Source organism: Aristolochia californica, unplaced genomic scaffold (genome assembly GCF_029961685.1).
Source record: "Aristolochia californica isolate CCGP_79_NKW_82.1479 unplaced genomic scaffold, dmAriCali1.0.hap1 SCAF_11, whole genome shotgun sequence".
NCBI lineage: Eukaryota > Viridiplantae > Streptophyta > Magnoliopsida > Piperales > Aristolochiaceae > Aristolochia > Aristolochia californica.
The window spans coordinates 27121884-27147332 of record NW_027181782.1 but is presented as its reverse complement, the minus strand read 5'-3'; the positions used below and the strand labels follow the sequence as shown (position 1 = coordinate 27147332).

The 25449-nt window shown below is 39.8% G+C and overlaps 1 protein-coding gene across 1 annotated transcript; it reads right to left on the bottom strand.

Moving 5' to 3' along the window:
* Positions 1 to 19215: 19215 nt before the first annotated feature.
* Positions 19216 to 22561, bottom strand: LOC137944396 (uncharacterized). Its single transcript, XM_068790071.1, has 2 exons — positions 21819 to 22561; positions 19216 to 21507 (listed from the first exon to the last, which is right to left on the bottom strand). Exon 2 carries the CDS (start codon positions 21082 to 21084, stop codon positions 19411 to 19413), a length of 1674 nt encoding a protein of 557 aa, XP_068646172.1. The 5' UTR covers positions 21085 to 21507; positions 21819 to 22561; the 3' UTR covers positions 19216 to 19410.
* Positions 22562 to 25449: the final 2888 nt, after the last annotated feature.

Below are 25449 nucleotides of genomic sequence, written 5' to 3'. Positions count from 1 at the left end.
TGATAAACAAGATTATTTGCTAAATGAATAGCACTCTGACTATCACAATACAACACATTCTTCCCATTCTTGAGACCTAATTCTTCCCAGAAGGACTTCAACCATACCATCTCTTTACTGGCTTTAGTCACGACGACATATTCTATTTGAGTAGTGGAAAGAAAAACTATCTTTTTCAACTTAGAGACCCAACTAACTACTGTACCACCCAATGTGTATACATATCCAGTGGTACTCTTCCTACCATCAATATTTCCAGCCATGTCAACATCTACATAACCCTATAATCCCAAGTCTGACTTTTTGAAACATAAGGCTGAGTCTGTAGAGCCTCTCAAATACTTAAGAATCCACTTCACTGCTTCCCAATGTTGCTTACCTGGATTACTCATATATCTGCTCACAACTCCCGATGCTTGAGTTATGTCTGGCCTAGTACACCCCATGGCATTCATGAGACTGCCAATAGCAGAATCATGAGGCACATTGGCCATGTTGGCTCGCTCCTACTCTGTAGAAAGTGATTGCTCCTTAGATAACCTAAAGTGACAAGCCAAAAGAGTATTCACTGGTTTTACATCATTCATGTTGAATTTGCATAGCACCTTCTTCACATATTCTTCTTGTGAAAGTTTCAAGACATCAATGACCCTAGTAATCCTCATTCAAAGGATTTTTTACCAGTACCCAAATCCTTCATTGCAAACTTCTTGAACTCCCCTTTCAACTTTTCTATTTCCTTTTTGCATGCATCTGCTATCAATAGGTCAACAACTTATAGCAGTAGAATGACGTAGGAGTCATCAAACTTCTTCACATAACAACTATGATCCGCCTGGCAACTCAAGAAGCCATTAATACTCATAAAGGTGTCAAACCATTCCCTTGGAGCTTGTTTAAGACCATACAAGCTCTTTGAAGTTTGCACACCATTTTCTCCTTTCCTTGTGCTTTGAAACCCTATGGCTATATCATGTAAATTTCTTCCTCCAAATCACCATGAAGAAAGGCTGTCTTTACATCCAACTGATCTAAGTGCGTCTTCATTTGGCACTAGTCCAAGCACTATTCTAATAGTAGTCAATTTCACTACTAGAGAGAAAATTTTAGTGTAGTCAATGCCTTCTTTTTGTACCGCTTGCTGCCATCATGTTTGTCTTTTTGTTACGTTCCCAGATCTAACACAACGATTCGTAGAGAGGAAGAGAGAAGAAAAGAAAATCAAGCCAAAGGGAAGCTTGAAAATCCTAGGTTCGTAAAGGAGAACACTCACCCCCGACTCGTTTAGGAGAACTCAAACCATCTATTTAACCTAATTTTTGACTTCCATTTCCCATTCCTATTCCCCTCTAAATAGGGTTCATGTCCACAAGGTTCAAGAGAAAAATTATAGATTTGCCCCTCCACAACATTTAAAGTAAATAACTTAATGATTAAGTAATTGACTTACTGACTAAGTAACTGAACAACTAAGTAACTGACTCAGCTAAAGTAATTGACTCAACCATGGCGTCGCTGCATGACTCAGCCTTCTATTGGGTTCATAAAACTTTTATTCGGTACACCCAGTTATTCTGCAAGGCCTTCTTACCTTTTGGTAGCTCAGTCGGCCATGTCTGATTGGATAACAGAGAATCTATCTCATCCCACATGGCCAACTCCCACTTGGTTGATTCATTAGCTTTCACATCTTCCTCATAACTCTTTGATTCACCTTTATCAGTCAACAAAATATAATTTAGTGTAGGGCATTACCTCTATGGTGGTCTGCTAGTTCTGGCAGATCTCTTGAGTTTAGTCACGGTGTTCTGATTTACATATGGGGTTATGTTTTCCTGGTCTTCTAGAGCAATATTCTCCATCACAATAGATGGAAGATCTGTCAACTAAATCACTTTAGACTTCTTGGCTTCATCACTTGTGCTCTCAGACTCTATTCTCAACCTGTCTTTATATATAACAGCTTTATTGAAGATCACATCCTTGCACTTGATAACCTTACGACTTTGGTCATCCCAGAAGCGATAACCAAACTCGGTACCACCATAGCCAATACAAAAACATATGTTAGACTTAGTATCAAGTTTTCTTTTAACATCAGAATCAATGTGAACATGAGAAACACAACCCACTCTAGACCTCTTCTGGTATTTTACAATCTAATGGTGTTGAGGGACCTCTGTTGATCAAATAGACAACGGTGCTAATAGCCTCAGACTAGAACGTCTTTGTCAATCCCGCATGTAATATCATGCTCCTAGCACGCTGTTGAGCACCTAGCAACGTTGTTACGGTCCTGGGTCATGGATCGAGTAACACGGCATGAGATTTGAGACTCCAACACTTAGGATTGAAGTACTGCCCTCGTCATGGGATATAGGTGAACTTGTCTCTTGAGCAGTGCTTGGCCAAGAGGAAAGTTCCCTCTTTGATAATGCTAACGAGTTGTGTGAAGGGTAGGAGACCCCAACAATTATGCTGAACTCACTAGAGAAAGATCTTCTCTTTTCTTGATCACGACAAGGGGTTTGTGGCCCTCTTGATTGTTGCTCATGATAGGAGTGCCAAGCTTCTATCTTAATTAACTTTGAGCACAAATATGTAAGAATATTACCTCCTTCTTGTTGTTGTGATCACCTCCCAAGTTGCACCAGGACTGGTTGTGAGATGAGGATGAAAATCCTCACTTTTCTGCTCAGTAAGGAGGGTTTGATGCCTCTCTAGCTGTTGTTGATGAGAAGGAGGAAGAACCCTCTCTTTGGGCTCAGAAAAGGGACATAAAATCTCCCTCCCTTGCTCAGTATGGGTCAATGGAGGATGGATGAAGAGTGATGATCAATGGAGGATGAATGGATATGCAGGTTTTTGAGGAAAACCTATACCTCGAGATCCTCAAGGGAGATCTCTAACCCTTGAACTCGTCAAGGTGAGTCCCAAGCCTATTTAACCTAATTTTAAATGCTTGCCTTTTCTCTATTTCATTACCCCTTAAATAGGGTTGACGTCATATGTGTTTTAGGGATAAAAGAATAACAATATTGCCCTATGACCATACTCCTTACAAAATTCGAAATAAATCCTACTTAAAGCAATATAATTATAACTAATGGACTCAGTGAGTTATTGCCTCCTCTGTTGTGTGACTCGGTGTGCTATTGAGTCCACAACATCTGTCTCCCCCTGGAGAAAGAGCTTGTCCTCAAGCTCAAAAGTTGGGTAGACCTGTTTGAAGATGTCCATGCGCTCCCATGTCGCCACCTCTGGTTCGGTATCCGTCCACTGAACGAGAATCTCCCATTGGTCATTGATCAACTATGCGCATAACATCGTAGCTGGTGTAAGAATAACGTCTCCATTGTCAACTGGTGGAAGGAATGGAGTAGATGGAGGTGGAGACCCTGTATGTGGTTTCAAGAAGGAGACATGAAACACATCATGAAGCTTGGCCGTGGCTGGTAGTTGGAGTTGATAGGCGACTGGCCTCATCCGTCGAAGAACAGGAAAAGGCCCACAAAACTTGGGTGAGAGCTTATGTCGTGGTGGTCCCGCAAGGGATTGCTGGCGGTATGGTTGGAGCCGTAACCACACATAATCCCCTACCTCATAGGAGACCTAACAGTGGCCTTTGTCGTAGACATCTTTCATGTGAACTTGAGCTCTCCGTAGGCGTTCTGTAATATTCTATAACAGCAGATCACGGTCCATGAGTGCCTGATCCATAGCGTCCACAAGGGTGGACCCTGGAGTATAAGAGAGAAGGCGATGGGGATCCCGACCATATAGAACCCTGATAAGAGTGGATTGCAATGCGGAGTGGAACGAAGTGTTGTAACAGTACTCGGGCTACGGTAGCCATTGAACCCATTGTCTCGGATGATTACCCACCACGCACCGTAGATACATCTCGATGGCACGATTAACCACCTCGGTCTGACCATCTGTCTACGGATAATATGCGGAGGAGAATTTCAATTTAGTACCACTCAAACGAAAGAGTTCCCGCCAAAAGGTGCTAGTTAAGACCGCATCTCGATCACTCACAATCGATTCTAGAATGCCATGTAAGAGGACAATTTGCTCCAGGAAAGTTTGTGCGACCTGTGTAGCTATATAAGATCTACCACCACAAAGAGTACTGATTCGCTGGAGGACTATGGAAGACCTTCAACAAAATCCATCAAAATATGGGCCCAAACCTGTGTAGGAAGGGCGAGAGGTTGTAGAAGACCGGCTGGACTCAAGTGCTCGGCTTTGTTGCGTTGGCAGACCTGATAGGTTGCTACATAAGTCACAATGGAGGTCTTCATGGCTTGCCAATAAAAGTCTACCCAAATTTTGTGCAATGTCTTTTGGATACCCTCATGTGTGCTGTCATGGTAGGCAAAGAGAATAGCTGGAATCAACTCGTAAGTAGGAGGTAGAAAAATCCGTTGTTTGTAATAAATAAGTGAATCCTGGATGGACCACTTCAATTCCATTGTCCCCGCTAAAATTTTCCGGTGTACCTCTTGGAGATCAGGAAGAGTGGCATGTGCTTCTCTCACCAAGTCAAGGATGAGGAATCTCGGCTGATTGAGCGAATAGACCAACTGCTGATTTTCAAAATGCCACGACAAGGCATCTGCCACCTTGTTCAATCTCCCCGCAAGGTATTCCATCAAAAAGTCAAAACCCAACAGCATACTGATCCAGTGTTGGTGTGGCAACATCGTCAGACGTTGTTCCAATAGGAATTTAAGGCTATAGTGATTAGTGCGGATGAGAAATAGCCGGCCCCATAAATAAGGCCGCCACTGTTGGACCGCCTTGGCCAACACAATCAATTCCTGTTCATATGCTACCAGTTTGTGATGACGGACTGCCAACTGTTTGTTAGGATCCTCACGAGCCATGGATCTTGTCACCCTCCTCTCTCCTCTTCCTTCCATTGCCTTGCTTGACGTTGAGGTAGAATGATGGAATGATGAAGAAAGAATTTCGGAAAGGGGATTTCGGAAAGGAATTGGGGAAAAACGGGAGAGAGCTTGAAGGAGCTCTCGACCTATTTAGCTAATTTACTCTAGGCTAAAGTAGACTCAATTGCTATCTCTCATTAACCTAGCTATCCCCTTAAATAGGGTTGAGGACGCCCAATACAATTCAGACCCCTTGGGTCAATGGTTCAAACCAATAAATGCTAAACCAACCCAAACCAAATTCAATTACATAGAAATTAAAAATCACATTAATTAATTCCTACGCCTGTTGGTAACTCATTGTGAAGCATGCAAATGAGTAAACATCAGAGGTCTACATACTCACCTCATCCAAAAATTAAAAGTGTCTCTCCTTTTTTGTTAATTCATACTGATGTATGGGGACCCTTGAGTGTCTCCAACATTTCTCAAGTGATTTATTTTATTATATTCATTGACGACTTCACTCGTACCACTTGGTTATTTTTGTTTAAAGAACGATATGAAATACCATTGATATTTAAATCTTTTCATGCTAGGGTACTCGCTCATTTTGTCCAGAAAATTAAAGTCCTTCGGTCGGATAATGCCAAAGAATACACATCCAAAGATCTTCACTCATTTTGTCAGGAAAATGGCATATTTCCCAGACATCATGTGCCTACACCCCTCAACAAAATGGTGTAACCGAAAGGAAGAACCGTCATATTCTTGAGGTAGCTCGCGATTTACTATATGCCATAAAAGTTCCATTTTTTTATAGGCCGCATGCAGTTCTTACCACATGTTTTCTTATAAACCAGTTACCCTCTTCCGTTCTTGGTAAAAAATCTCCCTACTCTCTATTCTTACCTGATGATGATCCATTTTCATTGCCCTTGAGAGTCTTCGACTGTCAATGTTTTGTCCATATTTTCTCCCCAAAACACAGTAAACTTGATCCCAAATATAAAGTGTATCTTCTTAGGATACTCTTGCACACAAAAGGGTTATGTTTGCTATAATTCCTCTCTTCAGTGTTTACTTGTATCTAGGGATGTCACATTTTTTTAAAGCTCTCCATATTATTCTGATAATGCTCCTCCAGATTTATCTTTCATACAAGGTTCTCCTCGACCGATTGTGCCTAGTGTTGCACAAACTACTCAACCCCCAAAGACACTAGCTGACACCACACCTGTTGAGTTGTCGGATCCTACCGAGGTAAGTCCATTTTTTTATGTAAGCAATAAAATCATTATTTTAGTTGTTTTCTTTAATTTACTTTATTTATTTCAGTTTTATGCCACATGGGTATTTTTGGAATATTTTATTTATAGGGGTATTTTTGTAATATTTTATCTTAAACCCTAATAGGGTGAACCCTATTTAAGGGGTATGAGTAATGAGAAAGGGAAGCATTGAAGTATTGAGAATTAGGTTAAATCTAGCGTAAACAGGCTTGAGATCAACTCTTGATCTCGAGGTTAGGGTTTTCCTCAAAAACCCATGTATTCTCTCATCCTCCATTGATCTTCGTCTTCCTCATGTCTTCCTACTACCCCTACAGTAATGCATGGAAGACCCGTAACCCGTGGCAGATCCCAGATCCTCCCAAAGAATCCTTGTGTCAGATCCAGGACCGTAACAACTGGTATCAGAGCAGGAACACAATGGGCTATTCATTTTCCCCAAAAGGATGGATTATTCTAGACGAGGTATAAAATTTAATGGAAAAAGTATGCAAAGATATGGGAGAAATACGTGCATCGTACAAATCTTCCATTGAAATTGTTTCAATTGAAGTTTCTACAATCAAGAGGGCTGCCACAGTTGACGCTGGCTCAGATAGGCAGGAGAAGCAAGCAATCAGAGACCTCTCTGTATCTCCGACTACGGCGACCTCCAAATTTTTGGATTTAGAAAATTTTTGAAAACGGAAGGGTATACAACACACCCTTTGTTGAAAAATCCAAAATGGGGTTCGACATCAAATCCTTTGCCAATGGACGCCATACGTCTTTTTGAACTGAAGATGCAAGGAAATCCAAAGCCGAACAGCGGGTAGGTAAGACAAATCTGAACAAGGGAAATTCCAAAATCGTCGGCACTGGACGATTTGGGGGCGACCTCAATTCCGAAGACCCACCGGCGAAATTTTTGCCCTGTTCGGGGCCGTGTGGACGGAAGACGGCCGTCGCCCGCCTTCGTTGGTGACCCGTGGGAAGGATCAGCTGTCGAAAAGGTTCCCTCACTTACCGACGGTCGCTATGTTCGGGACAGGCAGGAGGATATGGCAGGGTTCCGATTTCCGAATACCCGTCGGCGAAATTTCCGCCCTGTTCGGGGCTGTGTGGACGGAAGACGACCGTCGCTCGCCTTCGTCGGTGCCCTGAGGGAAGGAACAACTATTGACAAGGTTCCCGCACTTACCGATGGCCGCTATGTTCGAGATTGGCAGGAGGATACGGCAGGATTCCGATTTCCAAAGAACCGTCGACGAAATTTCCGTCGAATGAAGAAGATGGCTTCCGATTCAAATTTTCCTAAGTTAGGAAAATTTAATCAGCGCATGAAGCTGAGTCACGCACTGGACCGGGGTTCCTAAATCGAGTCAACCCAGGTTAACTAAGACCGGGCCAAAAAAAAAAAAAAATTCCAATTTTGGGCGTCCAGAGGGGGGTCATAGCTATCGCGGATGCTACTTCGGCACCGGTGGAGACGTCGGCATACAGACACTACTTCCGAGCTTCAGGATAAGCTCATCTTCCAAGGGGGTGTAATGTTATGCACGCAATAACATTATTATTTTAATTTTTTTCTTTAATTTACTTTATTTATTTCAGTTTTAGGCCACAAGGGTATGTTTGGAATATTTTATTTATAGGGGTATTTTTGTAATATTTTATCTTAAACCCTAACAGGGTGAACCCTATTTAAGGGATATGAGTAATGAGAAAGGGAAGCACTGAAGTATTGAGAATTAGGTTAAATCTAGCATAAACAGGCTTGAGATCACCTCTTGATCTCGAGGTTAGGGTTTTCCTAAAAAAACCCACGTATTCTCTCATCCTCCATTGATTTTCATCTTCCTCATGTCTTCCTATTATCCCTACAGTAATGCATGGAAGACCCGTAACCCGTGGTAGATCCCAGATCCTTCCAAAGAATCCTTGTGTCAAATTTGGGACGGTAACAATCTTCTCCGATTATTTTTGGCCCAAAATATGATACTTATCCTTTTTCTATTAGGAAAGAGGCCAGATCATGCACCATGCCTTCTACTTCTCATCCCATAACAAACTTTGTGTCTCATCATTTTCTATCCCCCGTTTGTTGTCAATTTCTATCGGCTATTTCCTCAGTACCTATAACATAGTCCTATCAGGAGGCTCTCAAACATCCAGGGTGGAAGACGGCTATGGATGAAGAAATGCAAGCCCTTTATGAAAATCAAACATGGGCTCTAGTCCCACTTCCTTCAGATAAGAATCTCGTCAATTGCAAATGGGTATTTACGATGAAACACAATCTGGATGGGTCCGTGGCTCAGTTGAAAGCTTGCCTTGTTGCTAAAAGCTAAAATTTATGACATTGATTATGAAGAACCTTCTCTCCAGTTGGCTAAATTAAACTCAGTACGTTTGTTATTATCTCTGGCAGCTAAATTTTTTTGGTAGGTCTATCAACTTGATGTCAAAAATGTTTTTTCTGAATGGGGATATAAAGGAGGAGATTTATATGCAGCAACCACCTGGGTATGTGGTTGAGGGGGAGTCCGTATGTCGACTACAAAAATCTATTTATGGTCTCAAATAGTCGCCTCATATATGGTTTGAAAATTTTAGCCAAGCACTCATAAGGGCCAGATTTCACAGATGCTCTTGAGATCATTGTGTCTTTATTAAAGACACACCGAAGGCAAGGTAATTCTAGCTGTATATGTTGATGACATTATTATAACTGGTAGTGATCCCGAGGGCATCCAAAAGACAAAAGAAAGGATATGTACTGAATTCAAGACCAAAATCTCGGACTACTCAAATATTTTTTGGGTATTGAAGTACTACAATCCAGACTTGGAATTATATTATCTCAAAGGAAGTATGTCCTTGACCTATTGGAGGAGACCGGAATGCTGGGATGTAGACCAACATAAACTCCTTTGGACTCAAATACAAAATTATGTGTAGGTACTAGAGAAGAAGTAGATGTCGGAAAATATCAAATATTGGTGGGAAGACTTATTTATCTCTACGTAACATGGCCAGATATTTCATATGTAGTCAATGTGGTAAGTCAATATATGCACAAACTACAACTCAATCATTGGTAAACACTAGAACGGATGTTACGATATCTAAAAGGAGCACCAGGAAGAGGGCTCCACTATAAAAATCATGGACACTTCAACATTGAAGGATTCTCAGATGCAGATTGGGCTAGATCCCCGAATGACAAAAATGTACTTTGGGATATTCTAGGATGGTGGGAGGAAACTTGGTTACATGGAGGAGCAAGTAACAAATTATAGTTCAAGGTCTAGTGTAGAAGCAGAGTACAGAGCCATGGCACACACAATGAATGAACTCCTATGGATCAAATCTCTCCTAACTGAACTGGGTTTTTACAAAGAAGCTCCTATGAATCTATATTGCGATAATGAGGTTACAATTCACATCACATCAAATCCAGTCTACCATGAGAGAACAAAGCATATAGAAATAGACTACCACTTCATACGAGAAAAATTCACTGCCGGCATCTTATCTCTCCAACATGTAACTTCACAGAACTAGGTTGCAGACATTCTCACCAAAGCAGTCACTTATAAAATTTTGTCCAACATTTGTAGCAAGCTAGGCATCTATGATGTTTTCTCACCCCTAGCTTGAGGGGGAGTGTTACAATGTGGGACCCACCATTGCCCCACGAGCTTATTCTGGGACCCTCCATAAGCTCGAGAGGTGTCAACAAGAGTCCTCATACAAAGTGGCTCTAGCTAAGAGTTAAGGAACATGTGCTAGAATTAAATGGAAGATTTAAAGATCAAGTGGGACCCACAAAGATACCATGAGCAGGAAGATCATGTGGGACCCACAAGATAAGACCAAGAGCTGGATCTCTAGCTTGATTCATGTCCTTAAAGAAGGTGTTTGTAGTTAAGTTAAATTAGTCTCTTAAATAGATAATGTAGTCTTATCATAATAGGCTTATCTTAGAGAGTTCTATTTTGAATGTAATTAAGAGTCCTAAGGTTAGTTGTACATGAACTCTATCACCTCATCAACTATAAATAGGGGTGATTGTAACTCGGAAATATCAAGCAAGTTTCTTATTTTTTTCTTCTCGCTAGTGTGAAGTGCTCTCTCTCTACTATCCTTTATTTTCCTTCTCTTCTCTCTATACCCGAGAGCTCTTCTCTTTTATCTTTTTTTTTCTTTCTCTCTCCCCTTGCTCGAGGTATTATTCATGGGGTCCTAAATTCAATAGTGTTAATTAGGCTCCACAACTTAACATCTAGGGTCTCCAAGAATTTGACAGGTAATATTAATCTTCTAAGTTCTTGTCTCCTTGTTTGACTGACATATTTTTTCTATAGCAGATGGATCCCAAACCAAGGTACATTGTGGGGTCTACCTTTGCTAAACCTATCCTTCACCTCCAAGATGTCCTCTTTATTTCTCAATTTCCTCTCAATCTCTTGCCAGCAAGTTAGTTAACTAAAAAACCTCTTTTCCTACTTCTTTTGTCTTTCAAGATCTGGAGATGAAATAAGTGATTGGTGGAGGCCATGAACAAGAGAGACTTTACTATTTGAAGCTACCGACAGTCACTGTTGCATCACACTCTTAGGAAAAATCTCTTCAATGGCACAATAGATTAGGACATCCATCTTTAAAAAGCTCTGAAGCATATATTTCCTTCTTTTTAGTATGTTTTTAGTTTAAATTGTGAAGTTTGTTAGTTGAGTAAACACCAAAGGAGTACTTACTTACCTGTGGCTGAACCTAAAGGTGTTACTCCTTTTTTCGTTAGTTCACTATGATGTAAAGGGACCTTTAAATATTTCCAATGTTTCTCAGTCTAGGTACATTATTACCTTTGTTGATGACTATACTCAAGTGGATGATTTTAAGGAAAGATAGGTCTGAAGTCTTCCCTATTTTTAAATTCTTTTATTTTTATGCTTTCTACTCAGTTTAGTGGTCATTGAAAATTCTTCAGGCTAATAATGCAAAAGAATACATGTCGGGTGAGTTTCAATCCTTTTGCAGAGACCATGAAATCATTCATTAAATATCATGTGCATACACTCCACAACAAAATGGTGTGGCTGAAAGAAAGAATCAACACTTTCTTGAAGTTGATTGGGCTCTTTATGTCATATGAATGTGTCTCATTTTTACTGGCCCCATGCCATTCTCACTTCTTGTTTTCTTATCATCAGGTTGCCCTCCTCAGTTCTCAATCATAGATCGCTCTACTTTAATCGTCCCTAATGAAGATATTTTTTCCTTTCTATTGAAGGTGTTTGGTTATACTTGCTTTGTTCGTACCACATCTCCATATGTTACTAAATTAGACTCCTCTCACATACACAAAAGGGATATGTCTCCCCCTCACAAGAAAATATTTGTATGCAGAGATGTAACCTTTTTTGAAGTGCAACCGTTTTACTCATCCACTGCTGCCCCACCTGGATTTTCTTTTGCTACAAAGTTTCCAAAGCCTATTGTGCCAATAGAAGATTTACGATATCGGAGCAACAATAACCATTCTCTACAGCCCCCTGAAGCATTAGTTGATACTACTTCTGTGGAATCTGTAGATCACTCTGAGGTAAGTTCTCCTTCTTCTCCTATTGTTTTTGGACCTCCATTTGATACTAGACCCATTTCTCTTAGGAAAGAACCCATGTTTTGCACTTGACACTCTACCTCTCACCCTATGTGTAACTTCATATCTACTCGTCAATTGTCTCCATCATATTGTCATTTCCTTGTTAGATCTCCATTGTTTCTCTTTCTATGTCTAATCAGGAGGCCCTTCAACATCCATGATGGAAACAAATAATGGAAGTGGAAATGACAGCTTTATATGAGAATCAGACTTGGCAACTGGTTCTCCTTTCACTAGATAAAAAGAAAGTGGGTTGTAAGTGTGTTCATAGTTAAACATAATTCAGATGGAACTATGGCCTACCTTAAAGAAAGACTTGTAGCCAAAGGTTTCTCGGGATATGGTTTTCTTTGAAAATCAATATTTCTTTCCATCTCATGTTGAGCTACCATTTGCATCTTTATCTATTCTACCTAGCTTTGATGAGTCTTGCCCCCACTCCTTCTGTGCCCCCTCCTGATCTTGACCTAGCACCTGCTCCTGATCATCCCTCTGCTCCTGCCTTCACTACTCTTTGCCGGTCTACTCGCCCTTCTCACCCGATCATAGGTATGGTTTCTCCTCCATGGTATCTCTTGCAGCTACTTTTTCATCTATTTACATTCCCTCTTGCTACAAAATGGGAATGACACATGAGTGTTGGAAAAAGGAAATGCAAACAAAAACTACAAGCTCTAGAGGAGAATCACACTTGGGATATTGTTACTTGCCCCCTGCTATTCGGCCTCCTGGGAGTAAATGGGTTTTCTCTGTCAAGTTGCGTTTGGATGGATCTTTGGATCGGTACAAATTCTGCCTCGTAGCCCTGGGGAACAAGCAAGAATATGGAATTGATTATAAGAATACATTTGCTCTAGTTGCCAAGATGACCATGGTTCGCACCATATTAGCCATTGCAGCCTCACAGTCTTGGCCACTACATCAAATGGATGTGAAGAATGCCTTTCTCCATGGTGATCTACAAGAGGATATCTACATGAAGCTTCCATCTGGTATGACTACTTCTTCTCCTAATGATGTTTGCAAGCTTCACCGTCCTTTGTATGGGCTTAAGCAAGCTCCCCAAGCTTGGTTTGAGAAGTTTCACGATACACTTATTCTCTACAAGTTTACACAGAGTCAGTATGATTCTTCTCTCTTCTATCACAAGTCTACTGCGGGCATGGTCATTCTCTTGGTTTATGTGGATGACATCATCATTACTGGCACTGACTCTGGCCTGATTACTAAGCTTTAGTAGGTGTTGCATGCAACTTTTCATATGAAGGATCTTGGCCAGCTCATGTACTTCTTAGGGTTGGAAGTACATCATCGACCCAACGGTATTTTCTTAAACTAGCATAAGCATATTCAAGATATTATTACTCTAGCTGGTTAGGAGGACACTTCTTCGGTCGCTACTCCTATGAAGGTCGATGTCAAAAGGAGCTCTTCTTGATGATCCTACTATCTATCGATGCCCAGTTGGGAATCTCATATACTTGACCACTACTCATCCCTACATCTCCTATGTCGTTCATCAGGTCAGTCAGTTTATGTCTTCTCCTCAACATCTTCATCTTGAGAAAATTCGACGCAACATCCACTATCTGCAAGGTTCTCCAACTCGTGGATTATTCTTTCCTACAGGTTCCACGCTTCGATTGGTTGCCTATAGTGATGCTGATTGGGCTGGGTGCTCTGATACCTATCACTCTACTACAGGTTGGTGTATGTTTTTAGGGGATGCATTGATTTCTTGGAAATATAAGAAACAAGACCAGGTGTCCAAGTCCTCTACTGAGGCCGGGTATCATGCCATGTCTATTGTGTATTCTAAAATTATATAGCTACGTGGTCTTCTTGTTGAACTATAGTTTCTTTAGACTACCCCTACACCTCTCCATGAGGATAATACGAGTACTATTTAGATTGTTGCCAGCCCTCTCTTCCATGAGCTCACCAAACACATTGAGGTTGATTGTCACTCTATCCGGAACACTTTGGAGCGCCGAGTAACATCTCTTCCGTACATCTCTTCGGATCTTTAAGTGGCTGATGTCTTCCATAAAGCATTGTCTCAACCCCGACATAATTTTCTTGTTGGCAAATTGTTGTTGGTTGACTTCCCAGCATCAATTTGAAGGGGGGTGTTACGATATATTGGAATGTTTATAAGATAGGTTTTATGTCAATATTTGTTGTATAAATTATGTCATATACATAGGCTAATTAGAAGGGGATTAGTTGGGCTGGGTTGTGTTGAATTTATGGAAAATAAAAATACTTCATTGACTTGTTGTAATCAAATTACATGAACCTCTATTTATAATAGAGGAGGTAGTAGAGTCCAATTACAATAAAACTACCTTTGTCCCAATTACACCAAAACTCTAACACTTAAAGATAAGTCTTATCATAATTAAATAACTCAATATTGATAAAAGACAAATATAACTCAAACTAGAACTCTTCTAGGACATGACCATAAGATAAATATGCCTTTGTGAGTCCTTCTTGATCTTCCAACTTATGTGATAAGGATGCCAGCTCGTGGTAATCATGGTGCGTCCTTCTTCTAATGGGTTTGGGCCCATCTTGTGGGCCTTCTTTGGTCATGTGACCCACCTTATACTCTTAGATATGTGGATCTTCCTTGGTTGTGTGGACTTAAGCCATATCTTCCAACAGTCCCCCTCAAACTGGTGGTGAGAGAACATAAAAAACTCCCAGCTTGCTCCAAATGATGTATAAAATCTTTTTTTTTTTTTTGTATAATGTGGCAGATCTTCCTACACTCCCCCTCATGTTGGTACTCTCGTTCATGAGGCCCAGCTGGCATAAGAAAAGTGAGAGTAAAATCACTTCAAGTCGTATGACATTGCTCTTTGATCCAGTCAATTAACTCATATCTTCTATAGGTAGTGGGTCTATATGTTGGATGTTTGGCACACTCCTATCTTCTATAGGTAGTGGGTCTATATATTGGATGTTCGGCACACTCCTATCGTCTATAGGTAGTGCCACTCCTATCTTCTATAAGTAGTGGGTCTATATGTTGGATGTTTGGCACACTCCTATCTTCTATAGGTAGTGGGTCTATATGTTGGATGTTCGGCACACTCCTATCGTCTATAGGTAGTGCCACTCCTATCTTCTATAGGTAGTGGGTCTATACACTGTACAAAAATGTAATAATAAAAAAACTCTTCCATCACTATGTCCCTCCACATGACAACAACTCTCAAGTGGTAGGAGTAATAAATGCCAATTCATGGGGGTATAACATAAAGTTAGTATTAAACTCTTCCATCATAGTGAAATAACATAAATGTCCTTACGGGTAGTGGATGTAGTAATAAGCTCCTCCGTCAAGGTGATGTAACATATATTTAGGTCACCTCTTCTTCAATAATAATGTATCATCCAAAGAGACATAATAGCAGTTGCTGTATATAACATGCCCATCTTCCAACTCATCTGACACGAACCAAAATAATAAACCTTGTAGAAGGACCCATGAAATAATCATAATTCGTTATAAATATTTTTTATCAGATGCAGTAGCTTCATCTTTTGTGCTCCCATCTTCTGGAATATTTTGGTCAAATAAATTCATCCATAACATATGGAATAAAATACCTCTTTCTTGTACTTCTTGTACTTCTCCCCCTCAAGCTGGGTGGTAATGGCAGTGATCCCAGCTTGAACCAAATATCATAGATGCACCAATAAGCCAAAAAAATAGAGATGTATGAATAAGCCCTCAAATCAGGGAGAAATGAGATATTCTCCTGATATATCAACCCAAAAAGTGACGCAAAACAATGGGCATAAATTCGGATTTTTCAATACAACAAAATACCAGCATGACCTTTGATTCTTCCAATGCGAATATTTCTTTAAATATATATCAGATTGACATGAAATTTTCTCCTTATAAGACTAGAATTAAATACCTTTCATCCAAATATAACTTCAATTCATACAATATAATTATCAGAAGATAAATGATCTGATAGATTTCAGTCTCTGTCATCTAGCCGAACTAAGTACTGTTTCTCCTATTTTTCCAGAATTACCATTGACTCTTCTAAGATCAATATCTCCTTATAAAAAAATCATACCAAGAATAGGTTGAATAGGTAAGAAAATAGACTTACTTATATTTCTTTTGATCTATAATTCTCCATATAAAGTCTCTTTCTTGTTGAGGCTTTTTTATGCCACTCGAACCTCTTTTTCAATTTGACCTTTGTTTCTTCAAATATCAATTTCTCTTTGTAGGTAACTTAGATAAAAAAATGGTTGAATAGGTAAAAGAATAGAATTAAAGATATTTATTTTGATATATATTTCTCCATATAAACTCTAGTTCTTGATAGCAAAAAATACCTCGGAATCTGAAGATTGCTACTGTTGCTCAAACCTTTTTGTAATTTGACCTACGCTCATTAAAATATCAATATCTCTTTGTACACAACTCTGATTGGAACAAATATTTTTCTTTCGAAATTATACTCAAATATATTTCCATCAATATATACTTTAAAATATGAAAAAATTCGTATAGATGAAAAAAAATGCGAAGAATACAACAGGTGTAGAAACTAAAAAAAATAACTATGAACCTAGACATAGGGTTTAGGGTTTAGAGAAAAGGATCACATTACCTCTATGGGTTGACCACGTAAACTCATAGAACCTGCTTTGATACCATGTTGAATTTATGTAAAATAAAAATACTTCATTGACTTGTCTTAATCAAAGTACATGAACCTATATTTATAATAGAGTCCAATTATAATAAAACTACCTTTGTCCCAATTAACCCAAACTCTAACATTTAAAGATAAGTCCTATCATAATTAAATAACTCAATATTGATAAAAGACAAATATAACTCAAACTAGAACTCTTCTATGACGTGACCATAAGATAAAGATGCCTTTCCGAGTCGTTCTTGATCTTCCAACTTATGTGGTAGGGATGCTTGCTTGTGGTAATCATGGTGGGTCCTTCTTCTTATGGGTTTGGGCCCATCTTGTAGGCCTTCTTTGGTCGTGTGACTCATCTTATAATACTCTTAGATACGTGGACCTTCCTTGGTCATGTGGTCTTGGGGCCTATCTTCCAATAGGTTGCATTGTATTTAGCCCATGGGCTTTATTGTAATTGACCTAACCCTAAGTTTAAGTAGTAAAGAAGAAGAGGGTAGCAGTACTCCCATTTTTTCAGCCTCCTTGGTATCTTCTTCGTCACTATGAACTCAGAGCTTGAAGGTCTTCTCCTTGGCTGTTCCGTCAGCCTCTTGTGGTGGCATTTCTGTCCACCGAACTCAGAGCTTGGAGCTCTTGCTCTAGGCTGTGCCGTCAGCCTCATTTCGTGGTGGTTCTGTCCACACAAACTCAGAGCTTGGAGCTCTTGTCTTGGTTGTTCCATCATCCTTCAGTGGTGGAGGTTGGGTGCTCTCATCAGGCTTTTCTCATCTAGAAAATGTTGTCAATAAATAGAAGCACTTGATAGAGCATAAAGTTCTCTCCTCTCCCTTTTCTTGGAAGTTGATCTCTAAACTCTCTCTCCTTTCTCTCTTCTTCTCTTCTTCTCCTTCTTCTTCTCCTCTCCCTCTTTGGCTCGAGATTGTTGAATTTATGGAAAAGATAAATACTTCATTGACTTCATTAACTTATTATAATCAGAGTACATGAAGCACTATTTATAATAGAAGAAGGTAGTAGAGTCCAATTATAATAAAAATACCTTTGTCCCAATTACACCCAAACTCTAACACTTAAAGATAAGTCTTAGAATAATTAAATAACTCAATATAAATAAAAGACAAACATAACTCAAACTAGAACTCTTTTAGGAGGTGACCATAAGATAAAATGGCTTTGTGAGTCCTTCTTGATCTTCCAACTTATGTGATAAGGATGTCAGCTCATGGTAATAATGGTGGGTCCTACTTCTTATGTGCTTGGGCCCATCTTATGGGCCTTCCTTGCTCGTGTGACCCATCTTATAATACTCTTAGATATGTGGCCCTTCCTTGGTTGTGTGGGTTTGGGCCTATCTTCCAACACTCCCCCTCAAGCTGGAGGTGAGAGAACAACATGAACTCCCAACTTGCTGCAAAAGATGTATAGAGTATGTTTGTATAAAGTGGCACATCTTCCAATACGTCTTCATCTTCCAACACTCCCGCTCACGCTGTTGCGTCCTTCCCTGAGGCTCTACTGGCAAAATATAAGTAAGAGTAAAAATCACTCATAACCGGTAAGACATTGCTCCATACTCTAGTTCTAATGCTGGATGTAGGGCACACTCCATCTTCTATAGGTAGTGTGTCTATCGGCATTGCTCTGAAGTGTCCACCACCGTGTCTCTCCACAGGACAACGACTCTCAAGTGGTAGGATTAATAAAAGCCATTACAGGGGGGTAGTGGGTTTATTTATAATGGTGTCCCCATCCGGACACCGACTCTCATGGTATCATAACCATGATATTTTTTAGAGTTAAATTTATCATGGTGTCCCAATCCGGGCACTGGTTCTCATGGTGTCCCAACCGTAATATTTTTTAGAGTCAAATAAATTATGGTATGAGAAAAGGTATTGAGGCCACCTCTTCTTCAATAATAATGTCTCATCCAAAGAGACATAATAGCAACAACTGTAATGTAACACGACCATCTTCCAATACATATAACACGAACCAAAATAATAAACCTTATAGAAGGACCCATGAAATAATCATAATCCGATATAAATATTCTTTTCTTCAATGCATAAGCTTCATCTTTTGTGCTCTCCCTTTCTTGAATATTTTGGTCACATAAACTTATCCACAACATATGAAATAAAATAACTCTTTCTTATACTTCTTCTACTTCTCCCGCTCAAGCTGGGAGGTAATGGCAGTGATCCCAGCTTGAACCAAATATCATAGATGCAGTAATAAGCCCAAATAACATAGATGAAGTAATAAGCACTCAAACCAAGGAGAAGAGATATTTTCCTGATATAGCAACTCAAAAAGTGAAACAATGGGCTTAAATTCAGATTTTTTAATGTAACAAAATACCATCATGACCTTTGATTCTTCCAATGCGAATATATCTTTAAATAACATAGATGTTATGGTCCCGGATCTGACACAAGGACTCTTTGGGAGGACCTGTAATCTGCCACGGGTTACGGGTCTTCCAAGCATTACCATAGGGGTAGTAGGAAGGCATGGGGAAGACGAAGATCAATGAAGGATGAAAGAATACGTGGGTTTTTTAGGAAAACCCTAACCTCGGATCTCACCTCTTTACACTATATTTAACGTAATTCTTAATACTTCAATGCTTGTGTTTCTCAATACTCATACCCCTTAAATAGGGTTCACCCTGTTAGGGTTTAAGATAAAATATTACAAAAATACCCCTATAAATAAAATATTCCAAAAATACCCCTATGGCTTAAAACTGAAATAAATAAAGTAAATTAAAGAAAATACTAAAATAATAATGTTATTGTGTGCATAACATTACACCTCTTGGAAGACGAGCTTGTCCTCAAGCTCGGAAGTAGTGTTTGCGCAAGTGTCTACCGCGGTATTTGGAGAGCCTCAAGCCAGCTAAAGATTTTTTTTTTTTTTTTTTTCGAGTTGGCCTGGTCCGAGTTGGCCCGAGTTGACCCAGTTCTGGAAGCCCGGTCCCGCGAGCGAGTCAGCTTCCTGTGCTGATCAAATTTTCCTAACTTAGGAAAATTTGAATCGGGAGTCATCTTCCTCCTTCGGCGGAAATTTTGCCGACGGTTCTTCTGGGGAAATAAAAAATCTTCCTCATTGGTAAAGTTGCACGGCCTACCCATTTTTCCGCCTGTAATGTGCTTGTAAACTCCAGTTTTGTAGTGTGCAAAGTCCTCATATATAGTAAAAACGACTTCCATCTTCCTTGCTGAATTCATCTTCTGATGGTACCAAGGGAGTGAAAGGTTATTCTGGAGCAAGACAATTCCTTCCCTAGCAGCCCGAGCAGCAAGCTCGATATGATCTATGGGGCAAACATCCTCTTTCCCAAGTGAATCATAACCATCAGGGCTTCCATAAAAGAAACCAAGCCTCATTAGAACAACATAGAGATTTCTCAAGGCCTTGTCCACTTCTGTTTCCCGGACTCTGCCATTCTGGACAACAGGGAAGGCGTAGTTGGTGTAATAAACTCCACAATCCAGATCCAAACCAGCTTCAAAGGTTTGTGCTACTGCGTCTTCTGGTTCATCATTCAGCCAATTGTGACCATGGTGCATGACTTCAAGTGAATCACAGTCAGCAACAATGTATCCATGAAGAGCCCATTCTCCTCTAACGGTTGCAGATAAGAGCCTGTTATCAACACAAGAGGGAACACCATTGATGTGATTATAAGAACACATAACACTGTTAATATCTCCGTCCTTCACACATATTTCCAATGGATCCTTGAATTCCTTTTTACTAGCAGTAATTTTAGCCCTAGTAGTCTGCATATCCCTGGATTTAGGTCCCTCATTCTGGGTCATAAGATTCTTTCCAGATTTTTTAACCTCAAGCGCCTGCTTGTCAGTTTTTGTACTACTGCCTATCTCACCATCTTGCATTTTATCACTGTTCTCAACCCTGAATTCTTCTATTTTAGCGTGAATGTGTTTCACAACCGCTGACAACTTTTCTGCAGTCTTAATGCATTCTGATGGCTCTTCTGGTACATTATCACCACCTCGTGCCCCCAAGTCCACAAAATCCAGACCTGCACTGGAGTTCGACACAGTCTGCAGTTCGAGGATAGAATTGCAGCATGCAGCATATAGAACATCTACAGTAGTTTGGAGCAGTGTTATCGTATGGTCTTGGTCATGGTTACTTGCTTCCAAGTTTTTCATGTTGAGCTTCAACAACTTCATGAGTCCAAGCAGATGAACAACTTCATTTCGTGTTACTTGTAAAGCCTGTGACAATACTCCAACACACACATCCATATAAGAAGAGAAACATTCAAACTTGTCAGTAATACGGTTATTTAGCACACTGAATCCTGCCAAAAATTTTGGGAAGTAAAATGAGATACTTTCAGAAATATCTCTAGCACTTCTCTCACTGTTCTCCACTGGATGATTTAGATTGTCTCCATTTCCTGGGCCCAAATATAGTTTGGCCATGTGAGGATAATTCTCAATGTCAGGGCAATTTTGAAGCCAATCAGAACCTTTCTCCACAAATTGTGTTCTTATTTCTTCCATGGTGAAATGTGTATGAACAATCAAATGCAAGATTACGTGCAAGATCAATTGCTGCTTTACTGTAAGCAGTTCCCGGCATGTCACAAAACCCTTCTTTTCCAAAGTTCCTGGAGAAGGACACCATGTCCAGTGCCAATGTCAAGGACACTCCAGCTAGACAACCAGTTGTTGACCTCTTCAACTGACTCACATTTGGAGCTGGCTTCATCAGCAAGATTCTGTGTATAATTGTTGGATATGTTGACGCACAAAATTTTGGTCCAATTGACAACAATCTCCATAACTTCAGATCCAAACCAAATTTCACCTACATGACCATGCTCATGAAAATTTGCCAGGTCATCTGCATACGCAACTTCCCAATAGCTTTGCAAGCCTAACATAGAGGGCTCAACTCCATCATCTGCCTCATCCTTGGCAGATCTGTAATTAGACACAGCAGGGAAGGTTTCAACGGAAAGCACTCGAATGGTCTGAATTGCCAATGAATCAAAGAAGAACCTGTGCTCCTCTAGAAGGCCGATTCTACCACCTAAACCAGCTGTAATTAACAAGGAAATAAAATGCCATCCAACATCCATTTGGCAGAATCCCAATTTGCCAATTTGACAATTCTCTCCCAAAAAAAAACCCAATTTGAATGCAGCGTTGCTACTACTCCGGGCCTGGGAGCCCCATCCACTGCATGGAAGAATCGAATTGAGTGGAAAATAGAGGACGGTGTAAAGGCTTACCCGTGATTGCGTGGATGAGGGTTCCCCACTGGCTAGCCGAGAAGGAGATTGAGATTGATTGCAGTTGGCCGGAAGGCAACTCCCCCCGAAAAAAATTTCGGAGCCACGCCCACCCGATTTGGAAGTTGGGTTCCCTCGGTTCTGCCGAGAGGGGGACGGTGAGTGGGAGGGAATGGTTAGAAGTCACATCCCACCAGACATGTTTTCGACGGCGCTTCCTCTTTTTCCGGTGGAATCTTGTGGCTGTCGGAGCTGGTCGATGTACGGAGACAGAGGAGGAAGGGTTGAATTGCTTCGCCGTGACCAAGGAAAATGAGAAGACTTTTGTCTGCGGTGCTGGAAGAGGTGCGGCTGGCCATGAGAAGGTGATTTGGGAGGTCGAACCCATCGACGGGATTGGGGCAGAAATTTCTGCCGATTTCCCAAAATCTGGGTCCTCGTCGATTGATTTCGGGATTTCAAAAATCTCTTTCGAAAGGGCGAGCTTTCGGATTTGAGGGGGGACCTGTAAACGGTGTTTCGTGGGTGTCGCCGAAGGGATTTCGTGATATCCTTCCAATTTGGGACATGTTGAGTCCCCAATTTCGGAGGTCGTCGTCCCGGAATTGACACCGGTGGTCAGCGCTGGTGGAGTTGAGGGTGGATGGTGGTGCTGAGGCGTTTGGGGTGAATTTGGATTTGAGGTTTCCTCAAATCCTCCGCAAGAGTCTTGGTCGGTAGACAAAATGAAGCCAAAGCCTCGGTGTTACCCTTTTGCCCGTCAGAGACGGTTTTTCCACGGGATGCCTCTCTATACTTCTTCATTCGCCATAATTTTACTCCGTCGGAAATATCTTCTCCGAGGAATGCCTCTTTGTACTCCGTCATTAGCCAATATTGCACCCAGCCAGCACGCCACATATGTATAATTTCCAGCGTCTCACCATCTTCAGCCATTTCACGGACTTGTCTGTGCATTGCCAAATATGGATCTTCGATGGCCATCATGTTCCTGCTCTGATACCAGTTGTTATGGTCCCAGATCTGACACAAAGATTCTTTGGGAGGATCTACAATCTACCACGGGTTACGGGTCTTCCAAGCATTACCGTAGGGGTAGTAGGAAGACATGGAGAAGACGAAGATCAATGGAGGATGAAATAATACGTGGGTTTTTTAGGAAAACCCTAACCTCGGATCTCACCTCTTTACACTATATTTAACCTAATTCTTAATACTTCAATGTTTGTGTTTCTCATTACTCATACCCCTTAAATAGGGTTCACCCTGTTAGGGTTTAAGATAAAATATTACAAAACCCCTATAAATAAAATATTCCAAAAATACCTCTATGGCTTAAAACTGAAATAAATAAAGTAAATTAAAGAAAACACTAAAATAATAATGTTATTGCGTGCATAACAATAGATTGACATGAATTTTTCTCCTTATGAAACTATACTTAAATACCTTTCATCCAAGTATAACTTCTCTTCATTAAATATAATTATCAAAAGACAAATATTCTGATAGATGTTGATCCCTATCATCTGGCCGAACTAAGTACTATTTCTCCTTTTTTTCCAGCATGACCATTGACTCTTCCAAGATCAATATCTCCTAATAAAAAATCATACCAAGACTTGGTTGAGTAGGTAAGAAAATAGACTTAAATTTATTTCTTTTGATATATATTTCTCTATATAAAGTCTCGTTCTTGATAGCATAAAATACCTCGGAAGTTGAAGATTTATCCTGCTGCTCGAACCTCTTTTGCAATCTGACTTTTGCTCCTTCAAACATCGATTTCTCTTTGTAGATAACTTCGATTGAAAAAAATAGTTTTTCCTTGGAAATTAGACTCGAATATCTTTCCTTCAATATATAATTTTAAATATGAAAATTTTAGTATAGAGGTAAAAATTCAAAGAAAAATATAGTGTAGGGACTAATAAAAATAAATACGAACCCTAAACTACTAGAGAGAATAGATCAGAAAAAAAAGATCCCATTATCTTTGTGGGTTGACCATGTCAACTCACAGAACTTGCTTTGATACCATGTTGATTTATTTAAAAGAGAAATACTTCATTGACTTATTATAATCTGAGTACATGAACCGCTATTTATAATAGAGGAAGGTAGTAGAGTCCAATTATAGTAAAACTACCTTTGTCCTAATTACACCCAAACTCTAACTCTTAAAGATAAGTCCGAGCATAATTAAATAACTCAGTATAATAGAAGACAACATAACTCAAACTAAAACTCTTCTATGAGGATGTGACCATAAGATAAAGATGCCACCTCGTGGTTATCTTTATGAGTCCTTCTTGATCTTCCAACCAACTTGTGGTTATCTTTACGAGTCCTTGATCTTCCAACTTATGTGATAAGGATGCCAACTCGTGTTAATCATGGTGGGTCCTAAGTCTTATCATCTTAGGCCCATCTTACTATACTCTTAGATATGGGGGCCTTCCTTGGTCGTGTTACCCATCTTACAATACTCTTAGATATATGGGCCTTCCTTGGTCATGTGGCCCATCTTACAATACTCATAGATATGTGGGCTCTTTCAACAAGAGTATGTTGGAAGATAGGGCCCAAGCACACACGACCAAGGAAGGCCCACATATCTAAGACTATTGTAAGATAGGCCCAAGCACATAAGAAGTAGGACCCACCATGATTAACATGAGCTGGTATCCTTATCACATAAGTTGGAAGATCAATGACTCACAAAGATAACCACAAACTAGTTGGAAGATCAAGAAGGACTCACAAAGATAAACACGAGCTGGCATCTTTATCTTATGGTCACATCCTAGAAGAGTTCTAGTTTGAGTTATGTATGTCTTTTATTTATATTAAGTTATTTAATTATGCTAAGGCTTATCCTTAAGTGTTAGAATTTGGGTGTAATTGGGACAAATGTAGTTTTATTGTAATTGGACTCTACTACCTTCCTCTATTATTAATAGAGGTTCATGTACTCTGATTATGAGAAGTTAATTAGGTCAATGAAGTGTTTCTCTATTCCATAAATTCAACATTGTATCAGAGCAGGTTTTATGAGTTGACTTGGTCAACCAAAAGAGATAATGAGATCCTTTTCTCTAAACCCTAAACCCTAAGTTTAAGTTCATAGTTTTTTTCTTTTCAGTCCCTACAGCTGTAGTTTGCTTTGCATTTTTCACCTTTGTACTGAGATTTTCATGTAACAAATTATATATTGACTGAAAGATATTTGAATGTTCTTTCCAAGAAAAACTATTTTTTCCAATTGTGGTTATCTACAAATAGAAATCAATATTTGAATGAGCAAAGGTCAGATTGTAAAGGAGGTTCGAGCAGCAGCAGAAAGCTTCAGCTTCCAAGGTATTTTAAGCTATCAAGAACGAGACTTTATATGGAGATATATATATATATATATATATATCAAAAGAAGTATATGTAAATCTATTCTCTTACATATTCAATCAATTTTCAATCGGATTTATCTACAAAGAGAAATCGATATTTGAAGTAGCGAAGGTCAGATTGAAAAAAATGGTTCGAGCAATAGCAGAAAGCTTCAACTTCCGAGGTATTTTATGCTATCAACAACAAGACTTTATATGAAGAATTATATATAAGTCTATTTTCTTAA

Bases quoted from the DNA above. Each gene is read 5' to 3' on its own strand.
- LOC137944396 (XM_068790071.1), bottom strand. From the start codon at position 21,084: ATGGAAGAAATAAGAACACAATTTGTGGAGAAAGGTTCTGATTGGCTT.